The sequence below is a fragment of the Nicotiana sylvestris genome, chromosome 5, assembly GCF_000393655.2.
Source record: "Nicotiana sylvestris chromosome 5, ASM39365v2, whole genome shotgun sequence".
NCBI classification, from domain to species: Eukaryota; Viridiplantae; Streptophyta; class Magnoliopsida; order Solanales; family Solanaceae; genus Nicotiana; species Nicotiana sylvestris.
Window position 1 is genome coordinate 10,496,206 of NC_091061.1, and position 10,845 is coordinate 10,507,050.

The following is a 10,845-nucleotide window of genomic DNA, read 5'->3' on the forward strand; positions in this document are numbered from 1 at the left end:
GGGGAGAACTTTACGGGACAAGTGTTAGTGTGTCACTTGTGTTTGCCTTTTCGTGAGGTTGTTCTCTCGATATTTTGTACTCTCTTTTTATATAGTGGATTGCTCATCTCCGATGTGGAGGTAGATCAGTTGACTGAACTACGTTAAATGTTTGTGTCTCCTTTGGTAGATCTCTCTTTCGTTATATGATTTATCGTCGTTCAAGGTTTGCTTTGCTAGATTCCGCATGACACCTGATTATTTCGGTCCTAACACACCCTTTGCCAGTGGGCTATGCAAGGGTGTTCAAAGCCTGTTTTTATATTTTAATCAATAACAAGTAATATTTTACCTTATACGTAGTATAATTTTTCGGCGAATGGTGGTTAGTTGACCACCCTTCAACCAAAATAGCTTCGCCCCTGAGACAACTTACCTTAATGCAAACATTAATGACTGCTTCCACGGCACGAACCCCTGACCAATATGTCACACAAAGACAAATTTAAGGCTCCTCTTCAAATTAATTAATTATTCAATTACCTGAAAATAAAAATAATTTTCTTCAACTCTGTTTACACTTAACCTATAGTTTTTCTGTATTTATTCTACCCCATTGTACAATGGGTAGATGACTTTCACTACCTAACTAAAAACAATAACAAAACAGAAAATAAGTGTAGCTACCAAAGGATTCAAAAAAAATGAAGCCACCTCCATCTTCTTCTCCATTTTCCTCTTCTTTTCTGAGAAAAATTCGTTTTTCTCCTTTTCTTTTAATATTACTACCCTTTATTGTTCTTATTATTATTCTGTACAGTGAAGAATTCAACTGCATTTTTAGCCAGCTTGATTCCAGAGTTTCAAGCCAACAACACAATTCTATGTCAAGAAATATTAGTGAGTAATACTAATGAATTTGCACCTTTTTCTTTCTGTTTTATTTATTTATTTTTGGGAAGAATTATCATGCATGTTTGTCCAAGAGAAAAGAACATGTTTGTTTTCGTGCTGTCTTTGTTTGGTTGCTCCAAACATGAAAATATGACAAATCAATCAAAACATAAAATAAAATCTCTCACAATAAATTTCAAAATTAATGTTCTTTCGAGGCAGAGTCGAGTCCAGGATCTAGAGTCAAGGAGTTCATTAATAAGTATGATCATATTATATATCTATCCAAAGTCCGAGTTGAAAGTACATGGTTCAGTTGAACCCGATGACACTGATCCTAAATTTGCCTCTACAAATATCCGATAACAAAGTTAGGGTAGGCTGCCTACATCATATCCCTTGGGGTGCGGCCCTTCCCTGGTTCCTACGTGAACGCGGGATGTTTCGTGTACTGAACTTGAACTGCTTTTTTTTTAAAAAAATTATTAAACTACATTCGAACACTGACAAACAAAAAAAAATTTAGCTTTTGTTCCCTCTGTCTAAACACAGATCATCTATTTAATCTGCATGAATGAAGTAGGAGTGAAATTGACTGTATTTTTGAATTGTGCTGGTAGAGAAGAACAAACAAAAGTTACCATTTGCAATAGGAGAGACAGAGGAAGGATGCGATGTGTTCAGTGGGAGATGGGTTTGGGACGAGAATCGGCCTTTGTACGAAGAATCAGAGTGTCCGTACATACAACCACAGTTGACTTGCCAAGAACATGGCCGGCCAGATAAAAACTATCAACATTGGAGATGGCAACCTCACGGTTGCTCGCTTCCGAGGTAACATTCTTTTATACTGTCAGTTTATAAAAGTTAAACTTGAATGTAATACTGATTATATTACGAGTCTATTTAGTCAGCAATCTAGAGCTTTTCTGACATCAGTGTAGTTATTTACTGATCACTAGTCGACATATCATTTGATGTTAGTTATGTATAAAGGTAGTAAAATGGTTAAAAGAAAATAGTTATCCACCCATTATCCATTAAAAAAAGCGAGAAAATAGGAATACTAAGTGGGTTATCGATCCATGTTCCTTTGGATAAATAACTCAGGATTCAACCAAGTGTATCGTTCAATCTTTTTGAAGCATGGAAGCCAACAAATAATATTAGATCAATTTTACGAAATATTTACATAAAATAGTTAGTTTGGCGGAAAGACCATGGATTCACGTGTACCATAAAAACAGCCTAAATCCGCCCCTGGGAATAAGATGTCAACTTCAATAACAAATACAAACTCACACCATCCTTTCCAAACAGCATTTGTTCCATAAACACATGATTCATGACGCCTTTTGCTAATGTAAAATGGCAGTTTCAATGCGACGTTAATGCTAGAAACTCTTCGGGGGAAGAAGATGTTGTTCGTGGGCGATTCCTTGAACAGAGGACAGTTTGTTTCTATGGTTTGTCTTGTCCATAGACTCGTTCCTGACGATGCTAAATCCATGAAAACTGTTGGTAATTTCGACATTTTCACCATTAAGGTGATCATCTCTAGCAATTTTTGAGCTTACACATTACAATTCTATTAATTTGTGTGTTGATCTAATACACAAATGTAAGTTGGTTTGTATTTTAATTTCCAGGATTATAATGCAACTATTGAGTTCTACTGGGCACCATTTCTACTGGAATCAAATTCTGATGATGCAGTCAAACATAGAATCGAGGAAAGAGTTGTTCGAAAAGGATCAATAAATGCACATGGAAAATATTGGAAAGGAGCTGATATAATTGTGTTCAATACTTATCTTTGGTGGATGAGGGGCCTCCATTTTAATATTTTGTAATTTCCTTTGCTCTTTCTTGTTTTTCGTTTATAAGTTTTAACTTTTATATATTAACCGTGCATACGAATTTTGACACAAGTGATCAGATCACCTAAAAGATAACTACAAGTAATTGCCAGTGACATACTATGTACTAACATATATGAAATGCAAATTGATGCAGGCAAGGGTCATTCGACGATGAAGTGAAAGATATAGTGGAAGTTTCCACAGAGGAGGCATATCGAATGGCAATGAAGAGTATGTTGAAATGGATTAAAAAGAATATGGATCCAAACAAAACCAGAGTCTTTTTCACTAGCATGTCACCTTCTCATGAAAAGTGAGTAAACAATAATCTTTTCTTCCTCTCTTGCCTTGCTATATGTTACATTTTTGGTTTTAATAAAAAGGAAAAAAAATATAAAAAGGCGTTTGGATAATATTTGGTTGAAATAAAACAAAAATATTTGATATTTAAAGTTGGAAAAGAGTAGAAGTATTGTTAGATTTTACGTGGTTTACATATATAATTTTGGGGCGTTGGATCACGAAGGAGTTAACCTACTTTTCCTGTATTCACCCAGGCCCGAGAAAGACCGCACCCCAAGGGGCGTGATGTAGATAGTTTACCCTAATGCAAGCATTAGTGACTACTTCCACATTTTTATGCGACTCGATTTGAAGGAATAATCCAAATTCAATACTTTTTAGTGTGTTCAAACATCATTTTGATAATTTAGGTTTCTATTCTTTGTTTGGCAGGAGCATAGAATGGGGAGGAGAACCAAATAAGAACTGTTACAATGAGACTAAAATGATAGAAGATCCGAATTACTGGGGAACAGATAGTAGAAAAAGCATAATGCAAGTGATTGCAAAAGAATTTAGTAAATCAAAAGTGCCCATCTCATTTCTCAACATCACACAACTCTCAAGTTATAGAAAAGACGCGCACACAACGATTTATAAGAAGCAATGGAGTCCGTTAACACCAGAACAACTAGCAAATCCGTTCAGCTACGCTGATTGTGTTCATTGGTGTTTGCCTGGACTTCAAGATACTTGGAACGAACTTTTATTTGCCAAGCTTTTCTATCCTTGAGATTAATTTTATTGAAAATTGAAGGCGTATCGTGTTATATAATGTTCTCAAAATGGATTTATGGGGTGCTAGGTGAGAAATGGGGCGAGCAATTATTCTCTTCAATTCCTGCAGCAAGAGAGTTTCAAGAATAAATCAAATTCCTTTTGTTCTTTTGGACAGCAGTTTGAGAGAAAATTGTTGAAAAGGAAAACTAGATTATAGCAGTTTATTGCACAAGGAAAGAATTTGTGTCAATCTGTTTTGCCCAGAACTTGGAAGAGAAATTGTACACAATTTATTTTTCTCTTTATCTAATTGAAGAGCTCATATATTCATAAATGTACCAAGTACTATAGTATTGTTTTACATAAAATAAAATAAAAAACAAAAATCAAAACATAACATCACGTCTAAGGGTAGCCCGGTGCAAAGGAATTTGTTATGCTGGGGCCAGGAAAGGGCTGCACCCCAAGAGCTTGTGATGTAGACAACCTACCCTAATGCAAACATTAGTCGCTGCTTCCACGACTCGAACATAGCATCACGTCCAACTAGAAATATTTATTCTTTTAAAGCTTACATGTATGGAGATCTTCTCAAGTCTCCTCTAAGTCATATTGCCAACTAGAAAACATATTATTAATGAAACTTTACTATAAATTTCATAGATATTTTCTTCAGAGAGTATAGAATTCCACATGTATGGTAAATCCCAGGCTTTAAGATATAACAAATGTGGAATTCCACATTTATGGTTGTAACAGAATTTTGAACCAAACAAGCAGCAGAATTGAACTGGTGAAGGAGAAGAAAGTAGTGATTGTCAAAGCTTTTATTCGTCATAGATATTTTCTTCAGAGAGTATAGAATTCCACATGTATGGTAAATCTGGACAGCTTTATATATTTTTTAAAAGAAAAAAAGATGTATAAGGAGTACTATATTTGTGTTCAATTTTTATATTTTGGTAGCTACTTACTGGTGTTTTCATCTCTTCAATAGTATAAAGATATGCATATGATTCTTTACTTTTCGCGAATTTTTCTCTTGGTACATGTAGACAATAAATTTGTGTCAAGAAAATAAAATTAAGATCGAAAAATATCGCAACAATCGTAGTATTTAATTTCGAATATTTGAGTGTACAATCTCAATGAATCCTCTGATTCTTCTTTTCAATGGTAAATAAATTCAAGGGCCTTTGAACTTGATCTTGAATCTATGTTTGTTGCCACGAACGATGATCTTGTTCTTGAGCTTGAGCTTGATTGCTTGGATTTGAACTTGATTTAGTTTTCGTTCTTGAGCTTGAACTTGATTTGTTCTTCGTTCTTGAGCTTGAGCTTGATTTTTTCTTGAAATTGAACTTGAAGCTTGAAACTTGTGGAGGATTTTGCAGCGTTTGATCCACGAGCTCTTTCTTGCTTCTTGTTATAACTTCTGGTGTCTTTTCTGAGTTATGAAGACCCCTATTTATAGTTGTGGAAAGGAAGAGTTATGATAAGAACAAACTCTTTCCGACCAATCAAATTGAAGTGTGACATGACTGCATTTGATTGGCCAGAACATGTCACTTGCACACGTGGTGCGATTTCATTGGTCTTTTAGTGTGACTGGACATGCCTTGTCATTTTGACACGTAGCATTGTCCTATTGGCTCTTCCGCTTGACTTGGCGCGCCACGTCATTTGACACGTGTCACCAATCTGGGCCTCTAAAAAGATATCATCTTGGGCTTAATGAAGTGGGCTCATCACTTTAGCCCAATAAATTAAGACTTATTTATTTAATCCATATATATTGGACTTATATATATAATTCTATTATATTAGCTCATAATATTTGTTTGGACCAATATATCTTGAATTTAAATATAGTCCAAATAATTTTATCGATAAAATTTAAATGCTTACAAATGCCCCCTACTTCAAGACTTGTTGACGCATTTAAATCTTTGAAGATTAGGCTTGAAGTATTTATATTAGTATACTGTTACATGCCTCAATCACATAGAATATAAAAACCATTAAATTTTAGATTCCAAGATGGTCCGTCACGTACTTTGCAATCTATATTCTACTTGGTGAGCAATCTCTATTCTTGGAAAAGCATTCCTTTTTTGTCTCTAATAAAATATTTTGCTGTGACTTGAAATTTTAGGAGGACACTACAAATTACACTTGATTCCTTGTAGAGAGTCCTTACCGTAATGACCGGATACAATTCATCCATTCACAAATTCCAACACAATTGATTTGTCGGAATTCTTACATTGCCGCCGTAGTTAGACCAATCCTTCTTCGAAGACACAAAGCAGTAGCCGAATCCGACATGAAATACAATTGCAATATCCCACATCGTCAAATTTATTGTCCGATGCCTTCCCATATGTGTATATATAGACGTATGTTCTTCCCCTCTAAACATCAATTTGTAGTATTCGCAAGCTCTATTGAGTCTAGTTTTGTGGACACGGAAGCATTGACGCGAAGGTAATTTTTTTTTCTTTTCTTGTGCTTTTCTTCCTTTGTTATCTTTTTTTCCTTTTTTTTGTAGGTCAAGCGAGAAAGATATGCTCTTGTTCAACGAGATAATCTACACATGAAGAAGACAATCTTGAAGTGTGAAGGGATGAGTACTCATCCTTACCCGACTATCGGAGAGATTACTCTCAATGTGGCTCGACTATCGGAGAGATTACTCTCAAAACGGCTCGACTATCAGAGTGATTACTCTCAAAACGACCTGACTTTCGGCAAGGCCAACTTAAGGTGCAAAGGGACTCATATGTCCACCTTAAGATTGGAAAGTTGTAGTTCCTTTTAAGGACAAACCCGCGAAGAGGCCAACTTAAGCTGCAAAAGGACTTATATGTCCACCTTAAGATTGGAAGAGTTATATGTCCACATAATGTGGCTTGACTATCGGAGAGATTACTCGCAAAACGGCCCGACTATCGGAGAGATTACTCTCAATGTGGCCTGACTATCGAAGAGATTACTCTCAAAACGGCCCGACTATCGGAGAGATTACTCTCAATGTGGCTTGACTATCGGAGAGATTACTCTCAAAACGACCCGACTTTCGGCAAGGCCAACTTAAGGTGCAAAGGGACTTATATGTCCACCTTAAGATTGGAAAGTTATAGTTCCTTTTAAGGACAAACTCGCGAAGAGGCCAACTTAAGGTGCAAAAGGACTTATATGTCCACCTTAAGATTGGAAGACTTATATATCCACAGAATGTGGCTTGACTATCGCAGAGATTACTCTCAAAACGGCCTGACTATCGGAGATATTACTCTCAATGTGGCCTGACTATCAGAGAGATTACTCTCAAAATGACCCGACTTTCGGCAAGGCCAACTTAAGGTGCAAAGGGACTTATATGTCCACCTTAAGATTGGAAAGTTATAAAGCTTCAACTCGAAGACGACCTTAACTTGAACACTTGGAAAACTTTGAAGATTTGGCGGACTTTGCAGACTTCAACTCGAAGATTCGGAGGGTTAAACAATTCAACTTTAAGACCGACGAATTTGAAGACTGAAACTTGAAGACCGACGAACTTGAAGACTTCAACTTTGAGAATTGGAGGGCCTAAATATTTCAACTTGAAGATCGGCGAATTTGAAGACTTCAACTTGAAGACCGACGGACTTGAAGACTTCATCTTTGAGCCTTGGAGGGCCTAAATATTTCAACTTGAAGATCGACGAATTTGAAGACTTCAACTTGAAAACCGACAGACTTGAAGACTTCAACTTTGAGACTTGGAGGGCCTAAATATTTCAACTTGAAGATCAGCGGATTTGAAGACTTCAACTTGAAAACCGACGGGGTTGAAGATTTCAACTTGGGGACTTCAACTTGAATACACTTGAAGACTTCAACTTGGAGACTTCGAGGGCTTAAATATTTCAGCTTCTCTTTTGCTTTACATTGTTCGACTTTTATCTTAGTCGCATAATTTTCAGCTTTACGTGCTTGTAACAAATGATTCATATCTTGCCGTGGGAGAGTGAAAATAACGAACCGTTTGATGACTTCAATATCTAAAATATATCTAATACACAGAATCAAAAACCTTCAGAATCGCGCCGGATAATATTTTGAAACCAACTTTCGATTTCACCATGTTGAAAATTTTAGATTTGCGCAGTCTCACCAAAAAATTCATATCTAGGTATAGAAATATCAAAATTGCAAACTGTTTGATTTCAAGAAAACTAGACTTCAAGATCTAGAACATATCCAAAATTCTCAATCAAACAACTTCAGAATCGTCCCAGATATTATTTTGAAATCAACTTTATATTGCACCATGCTATCAATTCCAGATTTGTGCAGTCTCACCAAAGATTCATATCTCGGTGTAGAAATATCGAAATTGCAAACCATTTGATTTTAAGAAAACTAGACTTAAAGATCTAGAACATATCCAAAATTCCCAATCAACCAACTTCAGAATCGTCCCAAATAATATTTTGAATTCAACTTTATATTGCACCATGCTATCAATTCCAGATTTGCGTAGTCTCACCAAAAAAATCATATCTCGGTGTAGAAATATCAAAATTGCAAAACGTTTGATTTCAAGAAAACTAGACTTCAAGACCTAGAACATATCCAAAATTCTCAATCAAATAACTTCTGAACCATCCCAGATAATATTCTGAAATTAACTTTACATTGCACCACTCTATCAATTCTAGATTTGCGCAGTCTCACAAAAATTCATATCTTGGTATGGAAGCTTCGAGATCGGAAGATGTATTACTTGCTATCAATCGAAATTTAAGAGCCATATTCTCACAAATATCTTGTGTTCAAGTCTCATTGAATTTGAAACGTCGTGCCAAGCAATCTTTTCCTTATACTTGTGTTTCCTTTTGATATCTCTCTTCTCTTCCCCTTTTTTTTAAGGCAGAGAGCGGACTTGGAGACCAACAAACTTGAAGGTTTGGCGATCCTTAAGACATAGAGAATCCCTGGACTTCAATGCAAATACTTGACATCCTCCTAAAATTGGCCCATCGAAGATATCAATTTACCATGGAGGGTTGCCCCCTTTAAATCAAATGAGATCAAAGTTCAACAGGAGGATGGCATTTCAGTTTGATCTTACATTACTTCATACTTCATTCGAACAACAATTGGAGCAATATGTATCTTTGAACTTATGCGACTGAACTTAAAATGAAACTCTAGGCTGCCTACGTACCTCGGCGAAGAGGATCGAGTCATACCGTAGTTCAGACTGGGTGATTTTTTAAAATTTTTTTTATGTCCTAACTTTTGCCTAGGCCGCCTCTTTCGAAGTTTTCAACCTATCGGACTCCCTTTTTTTATGTCCTAACTTTTGCCTAGGTCGCCTCTTTCGAGATTTTCAACCTAGCAGACGTTTTTTTGGGCCGTACACAGTTTATACTCTTGCGGGACAGGAGTGTAGCAACATACAATTTAGGCTCGTGCGTCAAGGAGCATTGCAACTTCAAGGATAATACTTCTTCAAAAACTTGCCATTGATAGGGCCGCTCCTCATACCATCTGCATCAACTAGCTTGTAAGCCCCACTTGAGTAAGCTTCTTGTACGACATATGGCCTATCCCATTTTGAAGTGAACTTCCCTACAGGTTTATGAGAAGTAATTATGGGTCTTCGTACGACAAGGACTTGATCTCCTACTTGAAAGGATCTCGGGCGAACTCTTTTATTGAAGGCGCGAGATAATCGAGCTTGATAACATTCAAGACTCTGTTGAGCTTCCATTCTCTTTTCATCAAGAGCTTCTAACTCTGCTAACCGAACGAGCATTTTCTTCATCAGTGATCCCTCTTGAATAGCCAGTCGTAACGAAGGTATTTGATGCTCAAGTGGCAAGACGACTTCGACTCCATAAACAAGTGAATAAGGAGTTGCCTGTGTTGGCGTGCGGTGAGTCGTCCTATATGCCCATAGAGCTTCTTCCATACGGTCATTCCAATCTCTTTGGGATTTGGAGATGACTTTCTTTAACAAGTTGCATAGAGTCTTGTTGAATGCCTCAGTTAGACCATTGGCGGCAACATTGTACATCGAAGAGTTACGTTGCTTGAAGCCAAAGAGATCACAAATCTTGTTCATTAACCTATTATCGAATGGCTTTCCATTATCCGTTATTATGTAACGAGGAATGCCAAAGCGATAAATAATGTTTACTCGGATGAAACTTGCAACATTTTCCTTCTTTACTTCCTTAAGAGCAACAACTTCAGCCCATTTTGAGAAGTAGTCAGTTGCAGCCAATATGTTTAGGTGCCCACCAGAGGACTTTGGCAGTGGTCCAACAACATCCAATCCCCAAGCATCAAATGGACAGGATGCAACAGTCGGGTGCAACACTTCAGGAGGTTGATGAGTAAAATTCACATGGAATTGACAAGCCTTGCATCTTCGAGCGTAGTCCGAACAATCTTTTACCATCATTGGCCAATAATATCCCATCCTTTTTATATGGAAGTGAAGCTTTGGTCTAGATTGGTGTGACCCACATACCCCAAAATATGCCTCTTGCAATGCTTGGAGAGCTTCTTCTTCTCCTAAGCATCGCAAGAGTACTCCCTCGAACGACCTTCTATATAGAGTATCCTTGTAGTAAAGGAAGCGAGGTGCACAACGACGGATTTCAGTCCTTCTCCTCGGATTTTCTGGAAGTATCCCATAGCATAAGTAGTCGATAATGGTTTGTCGCCATTCTTCTTTCTCAACTTCAGAAACAACAACAAGATGCTCGAGTTCGTTTTCTTCACCTTCAGCCTCATTTGGCGGTGGTACTACCCATTTCTGGCAGACGGTAACTTGTGCTTGATCAGGCAGAGCTAATGATGAAGCTAGAGCAGCTAAAACATCAGCTTTCTTATTTTCTTTCCTTGGCACATGCTGAATAGTCACATCACCGATCCACCCTATCAACATTTTAGCATAATCATGATATGGGCGTAGTTCAGGCTTCTTAACCTCGTAACTACCCAAAAGCTGATTGACCACTAACTGGGAGTCACCAAAGACTTG

At 37.1% G+C, this 10,845-nt stretch overlaps 1 protein-coding gene across 1 annotated transcript; it reads left to right on the forward strand.

Annotated features, from left to right (window-relative positions):
* The first annotated feature begins 610 nt into the window (after window positions 1-610).
* LOC104226624 (protein trichome birefringence-like 33) lies at window positions 611-4,131 on the forward strand. The gene is made up of 6 exons (XM_009778652.2): window positions 611-879; window positions 1,494-1,707; window positions 2,249-2,420; window positions 2,523-2,722; window positions 2,890-3,048; window positions 3,471-4,131. Exons 1-6 carry the CDS (start codon window positions 684-686, stop codon window positions 3,808-3,810), a joined length of 1,281 nt encoding a protein of 426 aa, XP_009776954.1. The 5' UTR covers window positions 611-683; the 3' UTR covers window positions 3,811-4,131.
* Window positions 4,132-10,845: the final 6,714 nt, after the last annotated feature.